The 26,600-nt window shown below is 40.7% G+C and overlaps 1 protein-coding gene across 1 annotated transcript in view; it reads left to right on the top strand.

Annotated features, from left to right (window-relative positions):
- LOC109999886 (insulin receptor) overlaps positions 1–26,600 on the top strand; it is a 62,732-nt gene that overhangs the window by 15,822 nt on the left and 20,310 nt on the right. Inside the window, exons 3-4 of the mRNA XM_020655041.3 lie at positions 19,449–19,785; positions 24,533–24,672. Coding sequence (XP_020510697.1) covers positions 19,449–19,785; positions 24,533–24,672 — 477 coding nt within the window. The remainder of the gene's footprint in view (positions 1–19,448; positions 19,786–24,532; positions 24,673–26,600) is intronic.

Below are 26,600 nucleotides of genomic sequence, written 5' to 3'. Positions count from 1 at the left end.
CTGCCGTGACACGGGCCCTTCCCCGTGTGTTCTTTCTTTTACTGTAAAATGACAAGCCCACCCATTTCACACAGCCAAAGAGTTCAAGTTCGAGTGCTGGGAAGAATTTTGCGCATGGGTGCTGTCTGAGCACCTTGGCTCGCACCATTACGCAACACTGCATACATGAGTTAAACAGCCCCGTTTGAAGGAGTTTGTCAGCTCACTCAGACTCTTATTAAAATTTGTTTGCTTTAGTGGCTGCATTCACTTTCTCTTTGGCTGAGCAAGTTCCATTATTAAGCTCTTCTGTGCTGTTGTTTTTGTTTTTGTTTTTGTAGGTTTTTCCTCTAAATTACTTTTCGCTTGAGGTGATTTCTCACAGAGCCTTTTGTCACATTGCGGTGAATGTCGAAGGGGAAGAAAGTGTCGTATAAAAAAATCTCACTGCACAGATGACTTCCTAATTGTGTGCGATGGCGATGAATCAAGACCAGACGTCGCCTGGCGAGCTCTGATCCCTAGTCATGGCTCTGCATTCAGCTGGGGCAGGGCCTGCGGTCTTGTGGTCCGGGACCTGTGGTTTATTGCCTACTTTCACTAAAGCATGAAAAGAGCCGTGAAGCCCGAGCTGGAACCGCAGGACAGAGTGCAAGGCAGCTGGTGACCTCCTCAGATGAACACTTTTGCTGCTTTTTACAGACCTACCGTAGTTCTTTAACTATTCGATTCTCCCCAAACTGGTTGTTGTTCTTTTCTCTACCCTTCTCTCGTCACAGCTTTTCTATTATTTTGTTTTGGATGGGGATTTTATACTTTTAAGTGTGTAGATCTGATACCAAAAGAAACATTTTAAAGCCAAAAGGAATCAAACTCTTTATTTTATTTTTTTATATTCCTTTTATTTAGAGACAGGACAGTGAATAGAGTCAGAAGTCAGGGAGAGCGAGATGGAGAGAGAGAGAGAGGGGAATGACATGCGGAAAAAGATGCCACAGGTTGGAATCGATACTGTGCTGCCTGTTTGGGGCATTACAGCCTTTGCACATGGGGCGCGCACTAACCACTAGGCCACCGGTGCACCTAACTTTCTTTTTTTTGCATGCTTACTAATGTTGTCAGGTGTATCAGTATACTTTTCGATACCACGTGTTAATAAAATAACAATCACTGTTGTTTTACAGATTGTATCAAAAAGCACTGAAGCTTTTAAACACAGTTTTCTGAATTGTACAAATAAGTTGGCAACATTGCAGTAGGGAAGGTTGCTGATGTACTTGCACAATTTAGGCAGTGTGCAGTAGTTTGCCTGCAACTTTTGGTGATCAAACATAAAAAATTACCAAATACTAAGCACTTGTATTTTGTATTTTTGTTGCTTTGGTATAAAAGTAGGCATTGATATCATTTAATTGTACTGGTATCAAAACCAAGATTAAAATTCCGATATTGTGGCAACCCTTATGAGCAATAGATCTCATAGAAATATATATTTTTTAAGGCAATATCAGTGAGCTCTAAATTTAAAAAAAACCAGAAACCATAATGTGATTTTGCTGGTTTTAAATAGGTTTGTAACTCAAACATAAGGTAGTGGTTAAGTGTTGTAATTGCCAGAGGTCACTGCAGGTCACACACACACACACTCTGAAGTCTAACAGAAAACAAAGCTGCACAACCACGAGGCTTGGCTAAGCTCCCATGTTTGGAGTCACAACCCATTTCCCTTCCTAGCTTCTATAACAAGGGTCATTTGAACTTCACCCAGAACTGCTTCTGCTAATTTCTTCCTTTTTTTTTTGTTTTAAACTAAATTGGGTGCTTTCCTTTTAACAAAGTGGCTAAGTAGGTTGCAGGAGATGCTCATTACTGAAGCTGATTAGATTTGGCTACAGTCTCACACAAACACACACACAGCTGTAATTTTAGTAAATATAAGACATCATCCTGCGGAGCATCTATCTCATTCCTGCAATCATCTGTCTCAAAGTTGATCCAAATTAGGGCTAAATTGTGGTTGATTTGTTCCTGAGTTTCAAGAAAGAAAATGACTAGACAAACACACAAACATTTCAGAGATACAAAACAACTCTAAAAAGAGCTTGAACACTTGTGGATGTTACTTCTGCATCTTCAGGTTCGTGTTTGTTGTTTACTCATGTCACGAGGTGCTTGTGGGGAAGTGGAGCAAATTCATGTTTAGAACATGTTATATTTTCTCCTACAGCTAAACCACTTTGACTTGGACACGGGCAGCGGTCAATTAGACAAGGGTAACATTTGTTTTTGCAGCGTCATCTGACTGACAAATTGGGGCGGCAGTAAGCCAAGTCTCGGTGTGGACCAACGTATGGAAGTCGTTCTGGTGGCTGGAGAGGTGCCAGGTCACTTCCCGAGTACTGCCAAGGTGCCCTTGTGCAAGACACCGAACCCCCCAACACCTCTGGCATGCTCCCTATATAGCTGCTCCATAGGTCCTGTTTGTGAACGTGCGTTTTTTGGGCCTGTGTAAACCCGAATTCCCCCCTCAAGGATTAATGAAGTATGTAAAATAAAGTTCAGTGACTTGCTTAAGGGAACCTCGGCAGTGCTCAGGAAGTGAACTGGCACCTTTCCAGCTACCAGAATCAGAATCTGATCTGTTCTGATCTGTTCTGGTCTGTTCTGGTCTGTTCTGGTCTGTTCTGTTCTGGTCTGTTCTGTTCTGGTCTGGTCTGTTCTGATCTGTTCTGGTCTGTTCTGTTCTGGTCTGTTCTGATCTGTTCTGATCTGATCTTGAAGCCCTGTGTTACTGACGATAATCAATAGTTGCATGAGGATGTAAATTAATAGTTTGTATTCTGTTACAAACCCTTTATTTAAATTTAAACAAGAGAAGAAGAACGTCTTTATTGTTGTTGCTTTGTGTCTCTAAAACAAAAGAATAACATTCATCACATTCACTGTCCATTAAAGTGACACAAAGTGCTATAAAACGAGGTTGATGGACTAGATGGATAAATAATTAGCGTCGGTTGTCTAGGAATTACAAGGTTATAATTCCACATTGATTGTTATGCATCATGAGTAATAATGTCATAATGAACTGTCTCCATAAATAATGTCCTACATGAGCTTGCTGCTCTCAAAATAAAATGGCACATTAACTTTTATGCAATATGAAACGTCCTGCGTAACAAAAAAGGCCTTTATTTCCTCTTTAAACGGAGTTAGAGTAATGAGCTGTCTGGAAGGCTAACACACTGCACTTTTGTCTGTTTACTTTTATAAATAACGGTTTCTTGCCAACCCTGATTTGAAGATAAGACACATTTGATTATGTTTTGGTAATGGTTGTTATGTGGCACAGCTTTTTCTAGACTGTGAGAACAGATTAGCCTGAGCTCTGAGAGTCTGCCAACTGGAAATATTGTCTTTGTATCCGTTAAGAAATCAGGACTTTCTGTAAAAAACATTTTATATTCATATAAAACAATACATACATGTGATTGAAATGGTTATTTTATACATATATTATATCTATATAACCAGCAAATATTGAGTGAAATGTTGAATCTGTTTGTTTTTCTTCAGTAGTTTTGGGCTCATGTTCTTCAGAAGAGAAATGACTTACTGGTAACGAGGGGAGAGGGAGATAAAGAGGGGAATGTCATGCAACAGTGGCCGCTCTAAAAAAAAAACTTTAGCCTTCAGGGAGCCTTTAACTTCACATATCTCTAATATCTATTTAGATTTTGAAAAAAAATGTCTGAAGCACTGTCTGAGTCATATACGTGTGCATACATTAAAGGTTTTTCCTCTCTCACTAACTTGTATAAAAATATCTTGATGCTTAACACCTCTCACACAGAACTTCTTACTCTGGCCTGTTGGAGGGGCTTAAAGTTTAAAGTGATCGAGATGATGGGAACAACAGCTCCAATCACAATGCCTTCACATATTTAAACTAATAAATGCTTCATTTTCAACGTAATCAAACCCATAAAAAAGTCTTCTTTACCTTCAGTTTGATCTGCAGAGTCCCTCTGCACCTTTAAGAAAAACCTAAAGACCCCCCTGCTCTTTCATGAACACCTTCAACCTTAATGATACTGATACTGATGATGATGATGTTGGTTTAGTTTGATAATGACGATGACGACATTAAGGATGGTTTTGATTCTGATTAGAACTCAAGAACAGCGGTCGAGGTCGTGCTCTGCCTCTGGTCACTTCCTGTCTGCGCCTGTGTGTCCTATCAGATTTAAAGTTATTCATTTAAACTTACTGACGCTGTTTCCTCTCTAGATCTTTGCTTGTGTTGTACTTCCTCTCTGATATTCCTCGCTTTGATGAAAGCGTCTGCTAAGTGAATAGTAAAATTGTATTTAGAAAAAAAAAAACATTTAATTGAATTTCTTTTTAATAAACAGGCTAAAGTAAGCGATCATTTCATAATAGATGTGTTCCAATTTTTGCAAGATTGTGAACTTCTAATTTATCTCTTTCTTTTTTCTTTTTTTCCCCAATCAGTTTGTATTTATTAAGCCAAGTTATGCCTGATGGTTTTTCAGTGTACTTTAAATCAAATTCTTGTCGATAAAAAGATGATTATTATTTTTTTTATCTTAAACCTTTTGAACCCTGCAGAAAACTTGATGCGTGTTTTACACTTCAATTTCTGAAGAGTTTTTTCTTGTCGTGGGGTTCAGTGTTTCCCCTAGGTTTAAAGCGTTGGGGGGGTGGGGACATGCCGACACGGCGACACGAACACTTGAAGGAATCTTGGTGTTCATGCTGTTCATGCTCTTGCTGTCCTTTTCTATCGGAAAGGTATCTTTAAATGACTTCTTTCCCTGATTTCCGACTCTATCCACTATCATATCCCTACAATAAAGGCCCAAAAAAGCCCAAAAATTAATCTTAAAAAAAATTGTTGGGGGGGGGGGGGGGCGGGCTGCCCCCCTAATATAATGGTAGGGGAAACACTGGGGTTTATATGTTGTCATTTTAGTCTTTTACTTTTCTCGTCAGACGCAGAATGTATTAATTTCCATCGAGGAGTATTTTCTGTTGCCGGTCGTCCACTGAGCCCAGAGATATAAATGTTTCTCCCAGTTGGCTCGTGTACACCGTATTAAAAGTGATCTTAATTATGCAACCTCTGTCTGAGGTGAGACACCAAGGAGGGGGCTGTTGTCTTCCTCCTCAGCAACCACTGCAGCTTACACCAGTATTTGGAATTGCCTGAGCCTCTTGAGTTTGTTTTTTCCATTTTCACACGTGTGTCTTTGCGGCCCGTGGGCAGAAGGAGATAAAACCATAGTTTGATGCAGGCTGTCACAATTGGAGTATTGCTGTGAAGCACATTTGAGCCAGGTCAGGTGAGGACCTTTCTTGATATGGATGATCCAAATTTAGTTTTGGCTCACATCACACACGTCTGTCCACCAATCACAAGATGGACTTGGGAGATTTGTCAGGGTCAGTATGGGTGTAATGGCTACACAGACACGAGGAATAAATCACTCAGGGACATAACCTCTGTGTGTGTCTGTGTGTCTGTGTTTGCAGACAGAGTGGACGGCTATTGTTTAGTCTTGCTGCTAGGAAACAGGAGAGTAACACTGTGGTGTAATGGTGGGTATGAACACATCGGTCCCGCAGCCAAGTCGTATCGGAAGGAAAAGCGAGGTCACCGGTCATACGAAGTATGAAGTACGAAGTGGGTAGTGGGATAGGGGGATGTGTACCGCCTCACCGTTGACCCTCAGCTCTCTTCTCTGCCGGCTTTGTCGCAGCTCCCACACGCATCAGTCAGCGCTGGCGCCATGATCCTTTTCCGACCTGCACAATAGTGGTCGTAGAAGATCATGGAGCGCTCTTCCCGATTGTTTCCTGTCTTTGTTGGTCTGTTTCCGCTCCGAGGTTATGAATGGACACAGGGGACTGGGATGCAGCCTCAGTAGCGGCTCAGACACTTTTATGAGACCAAAATACCGACGCATGACCCCTGGAGGTCAGCGAGGCAGGAAAAGAGGACAAACTTAGCCGGCAGTAAATCTGTCCGTGGGGGAAATTGTGGATATTGTTACAAAGCTTTATTATTTTGAGATGGAAGTGACCCATGCTGTGACCGAACGTGACGCTTTCATTAAACAATCTTGACATTGTGTTCATTGTGGCACTTTTATTTCTGAAAACTGTGATTGCTCGTCACTTTAGAGCCGCCAGCATTTAAAAGGCATGGCTCTGCGATGGGTCTCTGACAGCATGAAGGCAGGTGTAAGTCCATTTCCACAGCTCGATCGGCCTCATGTGTTCTTTACTTGAAAATAATGAACTGTGTCTGAAAGCCAAGCCACCCCTTCCTCCTTGCATCACATGAATCATTCCTTCTATTTCTGTCATGGCCACCATTCGTTCCGTGTCCTCTATATAATATCAAACCTCAGAGCTTAAATCTGTAACCATTGCACATGGCTGCTGTTGCAAGAAAGAGACCATAATTGCATTTAATGTGACTCAGAAGTGAAAGAAAATCAAAGTCTTTACTGAGAAATTAACAGTTACTGCACTGTCCATAAATCACCAACATGGACAAACTTCATTATCTACAAAAGCCAAATAAAATGACTGTCAGAACTCCTCAGTGCAGCCGGCTGTGGTTGGATTACAACTTTAGAGACCTCACATAGTGTGAGAAAACAAACACAGTGTAGACATTTAAATGCACATATGGCCAGCAGGTTTACAAGGTAAAGGTCGAAGGTTGTCCTTTCTCCCCCCCCGTAGATCAGCTGTTGAAAAAGAAACACTACAAAGCCCAGCATCGTGTTTGAAAAAAATACAGTAACTGCTCCACTTAGAACCAAATGAGCACTTAGCAGTTTTATTAGCTTTAGGAAAAAAAACCTTAACTGTTTTACGGCTTTTTTAAACTTAGGTTTGTAATCAGACATGAAATGAAGAAAAAGGAAAACAAGATCAGACACATGCATAAAACTCATGGAAATCTGCCCCCCCCCCCTTATTTTCCCCTCTCAGCCTGAAGAGTCTACAGAACTCTTTTCATGGCTATTCTACTAGCCTAGACACACACACACACACCATGAGTCCCGTCCTCTTAGCTGACTTAACTGCTCTGGCACTCAGTCTTGTGGAGAGGAGCTGCTGCACCCTGCGAACCCTCGCCGGCGCTCAGCTCCTGGAGCCGTTCCCATGGAATCCCAGACATTTCAGGCATCTGTTAAAGCTGGGCCGACAGGCGTTTCTGCACCGCTGTACGCGCTCATGCTCGCCGCAGCCATTCACTTTACAGCGACTCACTGCTGTTTAACTGCAGGTTTAATCGGCTCCGCAGGAAATAGTTTCTTTTTACCTGCTCACACAGCTTACATGCAACTTTGATCCAAATGTTTTATTCATTTGTTTATTGTGATTTCATCATTAAATTATTAAGTTTATTGCACCTGAACAACATTTACAAAATGTAACAGTGCAATAATCTGCAATTTGTCAAATAAACAAACTCTTCCTATCCTATCTAATTTGCTCATATTTAATATTTAAACGTAATTTTATATTCCTACTTATATTTTAATTTCCTGTATTTCTTGACTTAGATCCTGAAACGGAAACTCCTGAATAAGGATTTCTCATTCTTATACTGTCATAATAATAATAATAATATTGTTTTTTAAAGTGCTTTTCTAGGAACCCAAAGTATAAGTGACAAAATATAAAACCATAAAAACAAAACAAATAATGACGAGGACAGTACAATGAAGTAATGTAGGGGGAGGGGGGAGTTAGTGGTTGTAGGCAATGTTGAAGAGGTGAGTTTTGAGGGATTTCTTGAAGGAGGTGAGTGTGGGGGAGTCTCTAATGTTTTTTGGGAGGGAGTTCCAGAGGGTGGGAGCAGCAACAGAAAAAGCTCTGTCCCCCCAGGACCGAAGGTTTGTCCTGCAGGGGGCGGGGACAGGAGGTTTGCATCTGTAGATCTGAGAGTGCGGGTGGGAGTGTGTCTGTGCAGGAGGTGAGACAGGTAGGGGGGAGCCAGGTTGTGAAGGGCTTTGAAGGTGATGATGAGGAGTTTGAAGTTGATACGCTGGGGGATGGGGAGCCAGTGGAGGTCATGAAGAACGGGGGTGATGTGGTCTCTGGTGTGGGAGTGTGTGAGGAGACGGGCTGCGGAGTTCTGAATGTATTGAAGTTTTTTGAGTAAAAAAAAGTTTGAGTACAAACTAAATGTCTCTACTGTGAACATGATAAAGTATTTTTGCTTTAGTGTCAACTGAAGGCCAGAAATGTTCTTCTGTGTGAACCCAAGGCTGCAAATGAGAGAAAAAACAGGAAAGCATCCTTTAGTGGTGAACTTAAGAACATGGTACAGTGATGGAGAGCTGATCCAGGGACTCGAGTGGATTTATTGAGATTGATTTAGGCCTCTCAGTGCCGTGAAGGTTTTGAGAGAGTGAGTGAGCGGTTTTATTGCCCTCCAAGAAAAGCTCAATGAAAAATATTATTTGTGGGCATGTCAATGTAGAACGTGGTGGTAAAACATAATAATTTTTAATATTGTCATTTTTGTCAAGTGAGCTGCATAAATCGTTCTCGATTGGCCGGGCTGTTACTATTTATTTTTAGAAAATAGTAAAGAATCTGTATTCCATAATAATCCAAATTACGACTTAAATCTCTGCATATTTTACGATGGTATAAAATATAATCCTTCCATTTAACAATCTATAATCTGAGTGTGACTCCACTAAATGTATCAATAATTGTCTTTTGTCCGTTGAACCTTTGATGAACAGGCGTCCACTGCTGTTTACTGACGGCTCTGTTTAAAGGTCTAACATTGACAGAAAGCTGGCTCCATGGTAACATCGTGTTGGACGTTATGTTTACATTTCTGCACGTGAAGCTGTTGTCTAACTCCCACTTTCTAAAAAACTACATGACTGCCTCGGTCCGTCAGCGCCGCACACTACGCCAGCGCTCGCTGCCACTCTAGTCACTGAGTGATTCCACAGCGAGCGCCGCAGTCCGTCTTCTGAGCGTGCCAGCAGCGCCACTTCGCCCTGCCCAGTTTCAAATACGGTGCGGGTCTATTTTCAAATGGCGCACGCGTCAAGCTGGACAGCATTGAAAGACCTGAAAAGGAAGCCAGACGAGGAGTGTCCGGTCAATTTCAAAAGAAAACACCATATACGGACTCACGATCGTATTTTCCATCACTTTATCAACATTTTCTCTTTATTCCCGGGTGATCTTGTGGACTTCCTGTGATGTGTGTACAGCTGCTCATGGCTGCGCTCTGCTGTGCTCAAGCTCGTGAAACAGACCCAGCGGGGGAAGGCCGCACGCCATTCGACTGAGCAAAATCGTGGAGCTAACAGGCCATCAGTTTTTAAAAAAAACAACAAAAAACTGTCCCCTTTGGCACCTTGAACCTTCAGCTAAATTGCAGAAAGAGAAGAAGTGAATTGTGGTGCTGCTTACACTTCTTTTTTGTATTTCTCCTCGGGGTTTCTGCTCTCTTCAAAAGATGAACGTGTCAATTTAAATAAGGACAAAGGGTTTTGTGATGAAGCATAAATTAAACAAATATGACACACTTCTGATGTCATAACCGGTAGTCGAAGCCGAGCACAGAAGTAGTTATTATTTCAGGCTGACACTGAGACCTGGAAGGAAATGAAGATTCAAGACCGCGGCGTGCGTCATTTGCCTGTCAAACAGGCGCTGTAATTGCCCATCAATGAGTGCACAGGGTTTATCATTTCTATTCCAGTCACGGACAAACTGGATATCCTGCCTTCTGATGACAGCGGAGGCAGGGCAGCATCAAAAACAAAAAGTGTTTTTCCATGTTGTTTGTGTGTTTTTGTTCTATTAACGGAGGAGCAGGACGGTTAATGAAAGTGTTTACGGTTCCTGTTGGTACCAGAGTCGTCTCAAACCTGCTGCTGCTGCTGAGTCAGAGCGGCTGACACGTGGTGAACGAGACAAAACGAGACAAACCCAGGTCGTAAGCCTTCGCTATTTATACTGTCACGCTCTGGTAACTGTTGTACCTACATTTCCATTTGACGTTCTTAGTTTTGTCTTCATTTGAATCACAGGCTGTTCTAAGTCTTCATCCGGCTCATCTTTTGTTTTGAAGCATAATTAAATTCTGCAGCAGAGAGGAGCGTATATTAATAAAATAACATCTCGTTCATTCTTATTATCATTTAATCTTTTATGCTTCCTGTGACACTTAAAAAAGGAAAAAGGACTCGGCTCAGATACACAGGACACATTAGGATTTCTGATGTTTAGATTCATTTTGAAGTTTATTAAACATCAAAACTGTTTTATATATCATCCAAACATGGACGCCCTGTGCAGAGCGATGTCATTTCTTATATCTTAGTGCAGGTGATGGCAGGAAACATCACCTCGACAGCAAATGAGATTCACCGCACACAAGAAGGCTAAAACACTTTTTATTCCATTCTCAAACGAATATCGCGTTTCTCCCTCACGGCTTCATCAGGTTTGTGGATGATTTTTACTTGATATATTTTTACATATTTCTCATCAAAATGTCCTTGACCTTAAGGTGATCTTCCTTAACTTTTCGTTTTATCCAACCAACCGTCCAAAACACAAAGATTCTTGCCTCACAAAGACATCTCTTTACAACATCCTTTTTATTTATATCATTATCCACATCATGTTATTATTTTCAACTAATGGTTTCATCTGTAAATGCCCTCTTTTATTTTTTCCTGAGCCTGAAAATGTATCTGTTGTGTTGTCTGACAGAGTGTCCTAAGAAATCATACAGTTGACTCTGAATAACACAAAGAGAAGCTGTGAACCTTCTCATGTCCAAAATAACAACAAACAAACAAACAAACGCTGCATTTCTGATTTACATTTGACTCAAACAAATACAACTCCTGCTGTTGATTGATTCGTATATTTCCAAATCTACACTGATCCTAAAGAACAGGAAGAACCCTTCACATACAAGAGGTTTTATTTGTTATTAAAGTAACACAGACCAGTTGTATTAGATAGATTTACTTTATTGATCCCTGGGAAAACTGGGAAATTGTGATATGGGATCAATAAAGTAAATCTATCTATTTAATACATTATTAGCTTTACCTGCTAGTCAGTTGTTTTTGCCTTTTCAAAACTTCTTTAAGAGGCCCCCCAAAAATCCGAGCTACAACAAACTTTTCTGACAAATATTAAATAGATCCCTAACTTATATCAAGCCTGGAGTCATATAAACTAATGACTGTGAGATATGAACCTGGAGTGTCCTCTGTGAACAAAGCCCGGGGATGTAATGATAGCTCCAGGAGATAAAAGGAAATGAATGAGTTGTCTTTCTAAATGTCACCGGGCGCTCATATATAAATAACACTGAGTTGCTTCCCTGTGTTCTGTCAATACATGACTCGTGGCAAAGTCAATATCTGCGCTCAAATGTCATGCACTCCATTTAATGAATTAATTCAGTGTTGTTGTTCATGTCCCTCCTTAACCCAATCTTCAATCACCACTATGTGATTCTCATCTGAGGTTCAGAGTGAGCTGACAGAGACTTGTTTGGAAATAGAAGTTGGGAGTATGTGACATCTGGTTCTCAGTAGCAGAGAGGAAACCAGGCAGCTCTGCATCAATGACAGACGTTGGTGCACATCAGGACGGAGACAACAGTCATCACCACCTGAGGCCAGCTAGGCTAAATCATACATTTCATTTGCTAAGACTCTGTTATAGGACTTGAAACGTTAAAGATGGTGAAGTACGCTGATGGTATTTATTATCCTCAAATTGGGCAGAGCAAAGGGAAAAAAAAGGGCCTCGGATGTCTGGCTTGTATTTGCAGCCATCTTGAAATCTGTCTTCTTCTGGCGTGGTGAACACCATTGTGTTTGCGATGCGCCGTAGGTTACAGAGCTGATAGTCCCCAACAAAACTCTCAAATGGATTTATGTCATAAAGGATTAAAACAGCCTCAACTGATGATGGCAGGATGATTAAACATGGCCGCCTCTCAGTGTCCTTCTGTTTAAAAAGACGCAATCAAACACCGCAATCCATTCGCTGTTGCCATGGCTACCCATGAATATGAGACGTTAATTAACTCCAATAAACACCTTTTTAAAGTAGCTGTGCAGTTCACACATATAGATGGGTGTTCAACTTTATACTTCCAATAACATCTGCTAGAAAAATAAGATTCTGACGAGCACAATGAAGGAGTTTGTTCAAAGTTGAGTGAAAACATCGGATGGTTTCCTGACTTCATAAACATTGTTGTTGCCGTGAAGGAAGCACAGGCTCAGTCCTGTAAACAGTTTGGTCAACTTGCACCAGCATGTCTGAGATAACAAAAACCCTCACGTACCCAACAGGAACAAAGAAATTAGCCAGTGGGGGATTTAAATATGAACCATTACTAGAAAACACTCAGAAGTAGGTGACACAGCTGCTCGTAGGCCGAGGAGTCTGTTGATTTTTATTATTTGAGATGTGACATTGGACGTAATCCTCCAGGTCATGCTTAAATAGTTGATTTAGCGATTCTATGAAAAACAATCAGAGGAAACAGATTAAAAACATAAAAAGATAATGGAAATGAAAAGTGGCATCTACTGCCTTGGACACTGCTTTTATTGGGAATAAAAGTATTGTCTCAGGATTAAAACATGCTCAGAGGGAACATAGAAAAGTCCTGAGTCTTAATTCTCGTTGGGACAAATTCTTGATAAGGCCAAAATATCACCGCCCTAACTCGTTGGATACAACTATCGAATCCCCAGTGCTAAATATGGATATTTTGATAAATAAAATATACTGTGCTTGAAACAGATTTCCCCACCAATATGACCTACCATGCCATCCCTTCATGACTCCTCATGGTGGCGTTTAAGCCATGAATAAGGACAACACGTACACGAGTTAATTAGCCATAGCAGAACAGAGGGGTGATGTCGGCCAGCAGTTAAAAGAAGTTCTGAAGAAAACAAGGATGAAGCATGAGAAGAAGTGAAACTGACTCAGAATTCTGTGAATACATTAATTCTGCACTTTCCCTTTTTAGGAGCATTTAATATTCTTCAGTTAATCAGATATCTGGATGTATCATTATAGGATTGGCTTGCAATCTATTCATTATTGCAGAATTTTGGTATCTTGATTTTATTGTGACTGTGGGCCACATATTGTGTATCATATAGTGAGTTACCCTATGATTCATATCCCTACCATTTATAAAATAATTATATACAACAGTATTAAACCAATGATCAAGCAGTTCCAACAGAAGCGAGGAAAAACTTCCAACAGGCAGAAATGTCTGTCAGAACTGGACACATAGGTGGACAGACATCTGCTAAAACCAGCTGTTACATTATAATTTGAATGTCTGTTGATAAAAGAAATCGTTTGAAGATGAGACATCCACATGAACACAGCGAATGTTTTATGGATAAGTCCAAAATTAAAAATATTTATGAGTTGGAACAGTATTAACTTATCTCGTATATTTGTTAGCTGTTGTCTCTTTTGAACCTTTTCTGTTCTTTTCATTGTTTTTTTTAATGACCTCATTATCCCTAAACGTCCAGTCAGCTGTTGTTGACTTGTTTTTGCATATTTAATGTGTCCTGTTGTACTCTGGACATCATTACAAATGAGGGCATGCCCTCAATGATTCTCCGATGTGTGAATAAAGGATGAAAGAAAGAATGAATGAGTCCGTGCCATGCAGGCCGCTTCATGTCATTTGAAAGAAAAGTTCATGTACTTAGTTCAATTTCAGAAGTTTATACACTTCTTACATTGAGGTTCGTATGTTTAAAACTTGTCCAAACTGCTGAAAAACTCCTTAGCACGACTTTCAGAGGCACCTCATTTGTTCTGTTTGAGATTGTTCTGTTCTGGACCTTCAGCAAAAACGTGCTTTCATAAGAAACTAAACACTGCCCTCGTCATGGACCTGGAATTTTAATTACCAACCAGCACACCGCCGCATTCCTGTTCTGTACAAAAAAGCCCGAATAAGCTGCCGTTTCGTCACTGCTAAAAAGGGAACTTGGAAAAACTCACCACAAAATGATCTTAGGGGCGATTGTGGTTAATGAGAAGTACATAGGGTCTTCATTTTAGGCAGAAATCTCAATGCTTAGGGAACATGGTGAAGTGTTTGGTAGAAATAACAAAGATGGAAAAGTCTTCCTAACTGAGTGTGCATTGGTGTCAGACAGCAGACAAGGATCCATTATAAACTGCATGAGTCATTTCTTGCAAGCAATGTGGATTCTTTCTGCCTTTCCAACACCCCACGCGGCTGAAATTCGCTGTTGGCTTGCAGGCTGCACAAATCTTTTTCTTCACCTCCCATGTCCAAGTTGGCATCCCCCAAACAGTGTGGAGTTGTGTTGGTTTGTTGTTGATTTCAAGGATTGTGCATCTCATTGTGTGGCTCTGCCCCCATAGCCAAGCGAAAGCCTCTTCTGATGAGATGAAGAGCCAGGCATTTCTGCAGCATTATTCGCAGGCCTTCATGTGATCCTGCTGCACTTTACACAAAAACCCCATGACAAAGAGATCAGACAGCATGCCAGATGAACCAGAGTCATAATCCAGAGGATAAGGAGTTCAGAGACTGGAGTAGATACACTCAGCCCAGAAAGCTTTAAAACAATAAGATGTAGCCATTTGTAAACAAACCTAAGTCCAACTGCCAATCCAGCGCTTGCCTCCCAAAAACCTCCATTGATTCTTTGTTGTCAAGTGATTTTACTTTGTCCAAACGGGAGATAAGTGGTGGAGATGCTGACAAGACCAAACTCAAGCTGAGCATAACTAATCGACACCGACCAAACTGAGAAAAGACCTCTGCTTTCCATGAACAGTGCGAGCAGCGGGGGTTCATAACGACAATAAAGAAACTGGGCCTGTATTAAGAGATTTGCATGTTTTAAGGAAAGAATGACATACTCCTCCAAACGGTCTCCTCAGCGTCGTTCTCGCTCGGGGAGATCAAAGACGGCTTGGGGTGGCCTCACTCTCAAAGGTCGTCAGGGTCTCGACCTTGAAAACCTTTTGGACAAGCACACAAGAAACAAGTTTATCTCCTTCAGTGTGGTCACTCGCTGTTGATGTTATGAACACCCTGATGATCTCCCGACAGCAAATAATGCTGCTAATTTAGGCCAAACTGCAAACCTAACGATAACAATTTGGCACGCATTGCCGAGTCAGCTCAAGTGGACTGTAAAAATCTTTTGGACAGTGATTGGTTTGTTTTGGTGCTTCATGAAAGTTGTTGTCCACTTTCAGGTGGCACCGGCTGCATGTCTGAGGCTTGACATCAACCGCCTTAATTGACTAAACCACATCAACCAACCGTTGTATTTTTCTTCTCCTGCACCCACCACACTTTTTTGAGAGATGCTACATTTGAATTACATGAGCAACAGAAACCAACAAACAGATTTATTAAACATTTTCTCTGAATATAAGAACCTCAAAGGAAGAACACACACATCACACATTCTGAGGGATCAAGGTCACATCTTTCAAATCCTTGTTATGATATGAAGTCAAGATTTAAAATTTTAAATGCTAAAATCCTAACAATGGAAAAGCTGATATTTAGTTAACAAACTAATCAACATAACTTCCCCAGCTCTAATTTAAATAAGAAAATACAATGTAGGGCTGCAACTATCAGTTATTTTTTCATTTTCTGTTGAGTTGTTGAGTATTGTAATGAATAATCAACAACATTGAGAAGTTCATTCAATGAATAAAATAAAAACAAACTTAAAGTTCAAGATGGTGTTTTTAAATATCTTGTTTTGTCCCAGAGGCTTTTTATCAAAACTCAACATATTTTATTCAAATTAAAAACGAAGAAGAAGCGCATCCTAACATTTGAGAAGCGATGAGCAGAACATATATAATTCTTGCTTGATAATAAACCTAAAACGATGTATTTCACCTGTATGTTGATCAACGTATCGATGATGTGTTTATTTACAGCCTTTAACAGTGAAGTCAGAGTGAAGTTAAAAACCCCTAAAAACAAGTGAGACATGGTATAATGGCATCATCTAACACAAAAGGACAACATTAAATCAACAAAAATATCAAACATACACGACATAATCTCTGAACCAATGTTGAGTTTGAGATGGTTGGAACAACTGCAGATTTGACCAGTTAAAAGTTAATCAACAAATTGTTCCTGGTCCTCTGTGATTCAAAAACAATTTTCTTTTCTTTTTTAAATGGCAGTTCTTCATGGTGTCCATTTGACAGAAGTTGTACAAACTGTACTAACCATCATCAACGGATCATAAAAGCCCGATCTGACTCTGATACACGTCTTTCTATAAAGACAACATTTCAACACAAACATATTTTACCCTTTGCAGAAATATGAACCAAAAGTATCTGAAAGAAGTTCAAACTCCACTCTTAAAACAATCAGTCAGTTTGAAGAAGTTGCTCTCATAACAATCTGTTAAAGTCAGTTAGTACTTCTAAAGAGTTATGAACAAGATGAGACTTGATGCATCACATGTTAATCTGCTGCATTTTTTTGTCGCTCGCGCACTGCACTAAATCGACGGTTCTTTACAACCACTGCATTGCGGTTGGCGAGCTATAAGTTTTCAACACTTTAATAACATAACATTAACGTCTGTATGAATTTGAACCTCTTAATAACCAAAATACAACATATATCTCTCAACAAGGATGAACTGGAAACTGCTTTGCATCTGTTCCTCCTTCTTTCAACTCAAAGTTAATGCATCATTTTTATAAAACATCTTAAGAACAAGTTGTGCTTTCTATATCATAAAAACAATTGTAGCCACAAAGAAACAGAGAGCGCAGCATTGCCCCCCTCCCCCCTCCCGGTTTTTTTTTTGGCTTCAGCTCCAGTCTGTTACTATGTGGCTCTCGGGGTTGATATGTGTTGAGTACCACCCATCGCTGCGGCTGTCTGACTGGCTGAGAGGGAGGACAGAGGGACACAAAGGGTTAAACTGTGCGCCTGTCTTCCTTGGAGATGGGAGAGGCCATTTGAATGGCTAGCTTCTGCAGCTAGCCAACACATTGGCTAAGGCTGAGGGTGGATCTGCTGCTGGGCCTGTGCTCCGACATGGAGCCGCGCTGGAGGATCAGGAGTCTGTGTGAGCACACAGCAAAGCGTTTCTGTTCAAACATATGGGGGGAGGCGTGGAGAGGGGGGAGGGAGTGTGTGTGTGTGGGGGGGGGGGTGTATGTGCGTACGTGTTTGGGGAAAAGTTGAAGAGCAGCTTTTGAGTGGAACTTAAATAATAGAAAAACAATTTATCAAGAGGACATTTTTGTTTTCTTTCTGTCTTTTTCTTTTTTCACTGTGTATCAGTGGACTAGCAGGCTGACGTAGATAAAAGGTGGTTATATCATTTGTCCCCCCCCCCCCCCTCCAGCACCCCCCTCCCCAACATACAGGCACATACTCCTATTCTCATGTTGCTGCTGCCTGCCGAACACACTCCTCTTGCGCTTCAGGAGCTTACCTTTATGAATGCAGGAGGACAGGGGGTCCGTGTTGTTTTGTTCGCGCTAGGCCTGACCTCATGTCGCTAATGAGGCCAAGCAGTTTTTGAACACGGTCGTGCCCGACAACAGAAAGTTAATAAGGAAATCAATTACATAGGGGGAAAAAAAAACAGATTATGGAGGCGAAATTGGAAGTCCGAAAGGAAACATTTCCTCTCCTGTCGTTTTCTTTCCACGTCTTAATGTTGGCGCAGACACTTGGATACACCAACACACTCACAACTTTACGGTGTAACCTGTAACCTCTGCGACTCATTATATCCCCTGCTGCTGACCGCTCTTAATCTGGCTCTCGTGGATGAGAGGCTAATCTCAGCAGGGAGGTCAGTCAGCGGTATTTACCTCTGAGAAGCCTCCGTACATGCTCACACACTTGTCCTCATACTTCTGCTGACACAACAACACACTCGTAAACCCCTGGTGCACTTACACACACACACACTCTTTGCCAATCCTAACGGTCTAATGTTATGTAAGAGGCTAATGTACAAGCACACACACACACACACACACATGCAGACGTATGCACAAACAGCTGACCTACGCTGTCTTTAGCTGTTTGTTATTGAACTCTAGAAACAGTTATGAACTTCAGTGTGTGTGTTTGTTTTGTGTCTGTTAAACACTTCATCTTTCTGAAAGAGGCCCCTGCTTTTGTTTCACACATCTACTTTACATGATTTACCGTCGGGTTTGTTTGGACTATAGACATCGCAGCCAGAGCCCAGTGATGAACGGATGGATATCATCATCATGCTCTCCTTAAATGATTTTGTGCCTCAACTTTGATTTCATGAACTCAAGGCACTGCAGAGCTCCCAAGAATTATTTTTTCCTTTTAATGTGAACTTCCTTTTAAGACCTACTTTTTTTCTTTTTTAAATCTGAAACTGTCTGAAATTGTAAAACTAAATGTTCTCAAATTTCCAAGAACCTGCAAATGCACGTGCAGCCTTTTCCCCTCTGCCTCACTTTCACCTTCTGGATAAGTGTTTGGATTTAGTCAAATACCGTTTGATCCCTGCTGTTCTGTTTGTATTCACTTTGCATGTTGGCCAACCACAGATGGTTGTGTTTGGGCTTCTGGTGAATGCTGTGGAGAGGGATTACACTCTGTACGCAGACAGAAGGAGCAGATGAATATGAGAATATCTATCTTTATACTGTATTTAAAAACGGATTGGGCTACTTGGATACCATTAATGTTCCTTTTTCTCTGACGCTGTAGCTCATATTCAGTCCATACATCTTCAGCAGCCCTTTTATTTGTGAACAAATAATTTGACCTATTTTTCGTTTTTTGGTAAGATGTATAAAACATCCAAAAAAAGTTATTTTGCAGTAAAATATTTTGATACAACCATCCGTTTCATAAACTAGACATGTTCAAGTTTTGAAAAAATATGGTTGTGCTTTGTTCTATCTCGGGTAGGGGTGTCTCAACTTTTAGGGGCCTAAGTTCCTCTACTATAAATGAAGGCAACAAAAAAAAAAAAGAAAAGAAAAAACAGAAGTTGGGGTGAGCTGACCACAAGAAGTAAGCGTGGTGACGAGGATATTGTCTTGTTACTTGCGTCCTGCCATGTTCGATCTTTGTGCACAAAATGAAGCTGCTTCACACTCTTTCATGTTCTTATACTTGTGTTCATTTACAGATAGCATTGTAATGAAGGCATTTCATCTGTGGCTTTGTCTGACATCTTGGAAATGTTGTAAACATAACTGTGAATTCAATTGCATCCCAAGTCTCCCACGGTGATGGGCATGTGTGAAAGAGCCACTCAGACTTGATGGTTCCTGTTTGCCTATGCTTCTCTAACTGGACTGTCTTATCCCTCTCTCCTCTGCAGTGTGTCCTGTTCAGTGTAAACATCGAGCCTGCACCAAGGACGACCAGTGCTGCCACGACCAGTGTCTGGGCGGCTGCCTGAAGCCCCACTCGGCCGCTCACTGCGTGGCCTGCCGCGGCCTCCAGCACGAGGGCACCTGCGTAGAACGCTGCCCCGAAAACCACTTTACCTATAAAGGCTGGCGCTGCGTCTCTTTTGCCTTCTGTCAGGAACTCCACAACAAATGCAAGCGGGAGAAGGAGCGCACCAAGAGCCCCGACTGCCACGAGTACGTCATCCACAACGGGGGATGCATCCCTGAGTGTCCCTCCGGCTACACCACCGTCAACTCCTCCATGTAAGTGGACTCTCAAGCCTGGTTGATGGAACGATGTGTGTTCTGTAAATGTATATAATATTCTTAAAACCAAGTACATTCTGTCACACTGTTAAACATAGAAACAATATCTTAATTTACAAATGCTTTAGTGTTGACTACAGATTATCATAAAAGGGACTCCGAGGTATTAAGCAGTAATCATTTAATGGGAGGATTTGACCCTGACACTCAAGAGTGCTTAAAATGGATTGTTTCAGGGTGGGTTTAAGGTTGGAAGAAGTAGAGAAGGGAAGGTTGGATTTTTGTTTTCTAAGAGACCGGTGTTGTCCGGATACCAGAATTGTACATTTACACACTTAACATACTATACTACACGAGAAGAGTATTTAATGACCGAACTGCACAAATTGCTGGTACAGAAAAGGAATCTGAACACGTTTGTTACGATGTTAAATTGTGCTGCTAAATTAATTCCAGTGTCATCATAATTGTGGTTTGAGCATTCCCAATACAGACATCACAAAAGTCTGAATTAATGGGGATAAATAAGAAATGTTATTTTAAAAATACCCATATTTTATAATTGTATTTTGTCCTCTTCCTCGGATGAAGCTCAAGCCAGTAATCAGTTACTCTCAGTTTAGTGTTGAAGAAAAGAAGAAGAACGGCTGTTTGGATTTATCTTGAAGTCACTACAGAAATGTTGCGGGGAGCGACTAAATCAAAGCAGATTGACTTAAAAACTATAATTATAGCTGGTACACTCTATTATTATTTGTTTATTGTCCCTTTATATCGTCATCACGATACTGAACACTGTTATCACACGTTGCATTTTTTTCATTAACCCTGCAGCAGACCTGACGTACAATAACATAATGAAGGATTTTCTTCAAAGACAGAGTATCGATGAGAACAAAAATGAAAGAACTGTCAGCATTCACTCAATCATGACAATATGATAGAGTTCTGAAAATAATAGACTCAGTCGATAAGTCAAAAGTAGCATCCATCTCATGACATCAAATATTTACATTTATTATAATCCTCATCCGTCGTATAATCAGTTGCTTATTTTCTTATCAAATTAAAACAGGTTTGTATCCAACCAAGAAGAAAGGAATCCTAAGCTTAATACAGTACAAAAATACAAAATAAAGGACTTAAAAAGCTTTTTAGAAATGCAACATGATGGAACTTCAGACACGTGATTTACACGCTCAATCGCTGTAATAGTTTGACAGCCCTTAACAATAATCTTTATTATCATTTTCTTAGAGTGTTAACCCTCTTTATAATCTTGTTTTGATGATGTTGATGATATCCCGAAAAAACAAAACCTGTAGCTACCAGGTGACATTCTTGTCTTCGTCTCACTCGTACACTCGTCTGCTGCAGAACGTGTGTGTCTTTTGAAATGACTGCCAATGTTTGTGACCAAGTGCTGGTATTTGTGGTGTGAATGAAAACAATCTGCCGTGTGTGTTGGTTGTATAAAGAGCTGCAGGTGTGATGAAGGGAGAGCAGAGAAGAGATGAAACGCTGCTTCAGCCTTATTCACCTGAAACAGGCAGCTGCATGCAGGGTGGAGATGTAGACGCATGTTTGTGTGCGTCGATTGGACAGCGAACTTCTCATAAACAATCATATATAAAAAAAAAAAGAGAGAAAGTCAACCTGTAATGTTAAAAAATAAAGGATAGAGATGCCTGCCTTGGTTTTGCTCTCGCCACTGTGTTTCTGGCTCAGAATGACAGAGCAGGAAGTGAAGGTCCTCCCGCTGAGCTCATAAAGCTCCTCAATATGCTGAAGACAGCTAGGTCAAAGCAGTGCAGCGCAGTAGGAAGGCTGGCACATCTCAGCCTCTGCTTTTGACTCAGAGTCTATCTGCTGCATTTTTTTGTCGCTCGCGCACTGCACTAAATTGACGGTTCTTTACAACCACTGCATTGCGGTTGGCGAGCTATAGGCAGACGGTTAGACGTGACCCGTTTCTTCTCTTTTCTCCACATCTGTAATTTACAACCGTGTGTGTGTGTGTGTGTGTGTGTGTGTGTGTGTGTGTGTGTGTGTGTGTGTGTGTGTGTGTGTGTGTGTGTGTGTGTGTGTGTGTGTGTGTGTGTGTGTGTGTGTGTGTGTGTGTGTGTGTGTGTGTGTGTGTGTGTGTGTGTGTGTGTGTGTGTGTGTGTGTGTGTGTGTGTGTGTGTGTGTGTGTGTGTGTGTGTGTGTGTGTGTGACACCTTCACTGACCACGACAGGAGTGTTGATCTTTTCAACAAGTTTAAATAACTCTCAGAGGTCCTCCACAAAATAAATGTGAAGTTTCTTGTTCTGAATCCACTCTGATCCTGTATTTGATCATGTCTATAAACGCCTCTATTTCAGCCCTGATCAGAACAGACTGTTTCTGTGTCTGTAGCTTTAAATATTTAAATTAGCTGTGCCTGACCACGCCCCCTCTCTGGATTGAGATGTGGCTTGGGCTTTCTTGCACCGTGCCCTAGTGTTTACGATGAGAGGGCAGACTCAGAGGGCAGAACAAACACCTAGCTGTGGGAGTGTCACCCACCTGGGGGAGGGGCTACTGCCCTTTGTGATGTCATGAAGGGAAAATCTCCAAACGGCCTGTTTGAGCACACATTTTCTGAAAAGTGGAGCAGGCAAAAGACGGAGAGGATGGACTTTCATCACAAGGAGTTTTATAAACACCCTGAATCAGCTGATCAATCAGGTTTCATAACTTCTGGATTATAAAGAAGCTGAATCTCAATCTGAACTCGCATCTTTCAAACTGATCAAACTTTGTGAGGTACAGAAAGGATTATTTATGACACATTACTTGGTGATAATGACTTTTTCATTTTTGTTTTATTCAGGTATCATTATGTTGCACACTTGAGGAGAGCATTTGAGTCAATCACTGTTTGAAAAGGGAAAATTGTTGGTGTACATCAACAGAAAAAAGGCCATCAGAGAAGGCTGGAAATAGATTCATGTGTTTTTATGTATGTGCCTTTATTGGACAGGTTTAGCTCGACTGTGATTGTCTGATGCTCAGCAGCTCTTTCATTGAGGCTTAAACAAATTTCGGAGCCTCTCAGTGTGTTAACTTGATCACTTCTTGCCAGGTATTTAGATCATTAATCCCTATAATCTGCACCTTTAAGCTCCCATTCACCTGTGATGAACCCTGCTGTTCTCCCATCTCAACCTCTTTTTTTTTATTATCATTTTGATTCCGCTGCCTTTTCTGCTCCCCTTATGGCCCATCTTTTCTTTTTTGGCATCTCCTTCCCGCAGCTGGCTTCAAAGTAAGCTGTGGAAATGAAAGTGCTCAGGGGATAAAGTGGTGTGCTTCATGAGGATGAAGCGTCTAGGCTGAAAGTGCAGATGTGGCACCATAGAGGAGGGGGGAAAAGGTCACGAGATAGATCAGGACGCTGACAAAGCAACAATGCCTCACATTCTTCTTTCATTTGACACTTTCCAACATTTTTTTCTTTATAATATTTAATTTTCGATATCACTTCTCTTTGGTGAATTTGTTTAAAATTGAAAAGCACTTTCTAGCCTGGTGATTGTTAAAGTGCTGATGAAGAATGAACCCTACATGTCAGACATAAACACAACACATGACCATCCTCTTACACTGAGCACATGAGAGTATGTGTAAACAGGAAGCAGATTGTCTCTACTCTACATCTGGAGTGCTTTGTTTTAGAGGACCTGAAATGTTGAGCTTGAATTGTTTCTAAATACCCTGACTTATAAGAGCCTATCAGAAAGCTGGTGTAAGTCAGCGTAATAGGGATCAACTGTCTCAATTTGTGGCAATCTGCAACCGCTGGTTTTAGAACATGAAGCCAATGCAGAAGTGCAGAAAAGTACCTTGAGTGTCCGCAGGAATCCCCAATACTTCCATATTTAATTTCCTATTTTTACAGTTCAAATAAACCTGTTTACCGTCTGGTTCCAAACATGGATTTGGTCTCTAGTCTACAGCTTATTTCTTTCTTGAAAACTGTGCGATCCTTTTTGATTCTATTCATTTCAAGAGTTATGCTTCTAAGTTGAAGACGCTTGAGTGGTATCAGATATAGTTTTCATTTCATCTAGATGTGTGAAACTAGGATCCCAGATGGAGTGAAATGTGTAAAAAATGAGTGCTTTATCTTTTCAAAGAAATACTCTTTTGCATGCCCAGAACAGCAGCCCTGAACCGACAGCCCGTCATTGTCTGGTCATGCCTCAGTGCCCGTCGTTTCCGCAGCAGCACGTGTCTCTGATCAGAGATGTTCTTCTCTTCTCTCTGCTCTGTGATTCTGAGACTCTGCAGAGGTTGCTGTGCACTTTGGATTTGAAATCATCAAAGTTTGCACTTATTGCGTTATGAGTGTAGGGACTGCACAGATGGCTTTTCCAGGAAGTAGGTTAATAAGGTTGGCACACAAAGCCGTGAACATATGTACCTGTTATGAGAGGAGACTTGTTATAAAGACATGATGTAAGTCGGGTTGTTTCAGGCGCTTGTGAGGGGTTTGGAGTGGTTCCTTTTTTCAGTGAAGTTGAGTAAAGCTCACTTAGCGATGCTTTAGTCATCCACACAGTGCAGCTAATAAAGCAGCTTTTACTTGATTTCTTCAGAACTGAAGGTCTCATATGTCTCAGTGTCTCTTATATTTAGCAGTCGACCCACAATTGTTATCCTGCACACAATGTCTGGATCTTTTAATCACCATGTCTCGTTTTCCTTTATTTTTTTTAGGCTGAACTGCACTCCCTGTGCCGGGCTCTGTCCAAAGGTCTGTATGGGTGTGAAGACTGTGGACTCGGTCATGACTGCTCAGGCTCTGAGAGGCTGCACTGTGCTCAACGGGAGCCTGGTCATCAACCTGCGGGGAGGAAGTGAGTCTTTGTGGTTTTCTTTGGTTCACTAAGATAACGGTTCACAACGGACCAACAGAAGAACAAAGAGAGTCTGACATAACAGCCAAAGTGACACTGAGTGAAGTCAAACTGCAACACACACCTTAAACCAAACTAAATAAGTGTTAACATGCAAATACCATTAGTCTTTTCTTTTCATGATTTTTGATAAATATAATTTGTTTTACAGCAAAATTATGAAATAAATATTGCTTTTTAAGATGACTGAGACCATGTAATCGCATATGAAGGTTTTGCATCAGTTTTATCTTTGTTGGATTTAATAATGCAAAAAGAATGAAAGTTATATAAAGAAATGGAGCACGTTGGTTTAGAATGACAGACTCAGCTTTAGGTTTGACTTCCTCGTCCCTGTGGAGAAATGTGTTTAGCAGCGAGGTAAGAAAACAAAGACACACATGAATCGAAAAGTACATCAAGCGATCAAAGGACGCAGAGAGAAGGTCAAACTGTCATTAACACCAGTGTTTAAACCACAATAAATATTAGAACAATAATAATAACTTTATTTATAAAGAACTTTTTAAAAACAATGGTTTACAAAGTGCTTTGACACGTGCAGAATATAACATGACAACAAAGCAGAGGAACCCAAATAACAACAGAACACCACCACAACAACAACAACAACAACAACAAGGCAACCCATGGAAGAGACACACAACCAACAACAAAACCCCAAGAGTTAAAGAACCAAAACAAAAACCACACCCAATGTGGCTTGCACCTCGGCAGTGCTCAGGAAGTGAATCGGCGACTCCCCGGCTACCAGACCCATTTATAGATATGGTCCGCACCGGGACTTGAACTGGTGAATCTCTCAACCCAAGTCCCTACAGATTGAGCTACTGCCACCCAGGCAGCTTGGGTAGAAACCGAGAGGTCCGAGGATGTAAGAAGATAAATAAGCGGTTAAAAAGAGAAACAATAAGAAGATCTGTAAGAGCATTAAGATGAGATCAAAACAATAACAAGTGTCTGGAAACTAAAAATCAATATACGAGAAACATTAAAGAGAGAAAAGTGAAAAAAATAAACAATTAAATAAATCATCATCAGTCATCAGACGTGAACAGGAAAACAACTCTTCTCTCTTGAGGTTATTCTTCTTTGTTAAACATTTATTTTTGAGATCAACACATTAAAAATGCATGTTTACATCCAGAGAGTCACATTATTAGTAATTCTTCTTACATAAGGGGAACATATCAGAGCATGGTGGAGAAATATGAGTAATAGTGTCATTATTTTAGACTTTAAATGACAGTCAATAGGGCAGAGTATGTATTCATGTGACAAACCTTTCTCTAAAGGTGGTAAAGAAATACTGAAGTCACTGGAAGTCTCACTTATATAAGAGGAGGTTTCTTTACTTCGACTTGAACATATTGTTGTCTTTCTTTTACGTCTTTCTTTTCTGAGTCACAGAGCTCTCCCTCCCTGAACTACTCGGGCTTTGCATGAATCACAGTCATGGATCATAAAGGATTTCTGTGATTTTTAAAGGTTAACTGAGACGTAAAGGAACGACTGACCTTTAAACTCCAACGCAAGCGAGCTTCTTTTCATTTCCTGTGTTACATGATGTCAGGCGTTTCACCTCACCTGTGATGACCCTCTTTGTTTGTCTACTCAACAATAACAAAGTAAAGGAACACTTCAAGGGGGAAATGAAAGGGGGAAATGATTTTGTGTCAAAAGAGCCAAAAATAGATTCAGATGAGATGAAGATAAACTTAATAATTACACATTTGGGGCTTATTGAGTTGTTAGAGCCGCTCAAAGTAAATCAAGTGTTAAAGTGGGATAGATACAAAATGCAAAGACAAATTACTGACAAGAATAAAATATTATAATGTAAATACTAATCATTTAATATCAATTAT

This window comes from Labrus bergylta, chromosome 4 (assembly GCF_963930695.1).
Source record: "Labrus bergylta chromosome 4, fLabBer1.1, whole genome shotgun sequence".
NCBI lineage: Eukaryota > Metazoa > Chordata > Actinopteri > Labriformes > Labridae > Labrus > Labrus bergylta.
The sequence above is the reverse complement of the archived record's forward strand: the minus strand, read 5'-3'. Positions and strand labels throughout refer to the sequence as shown.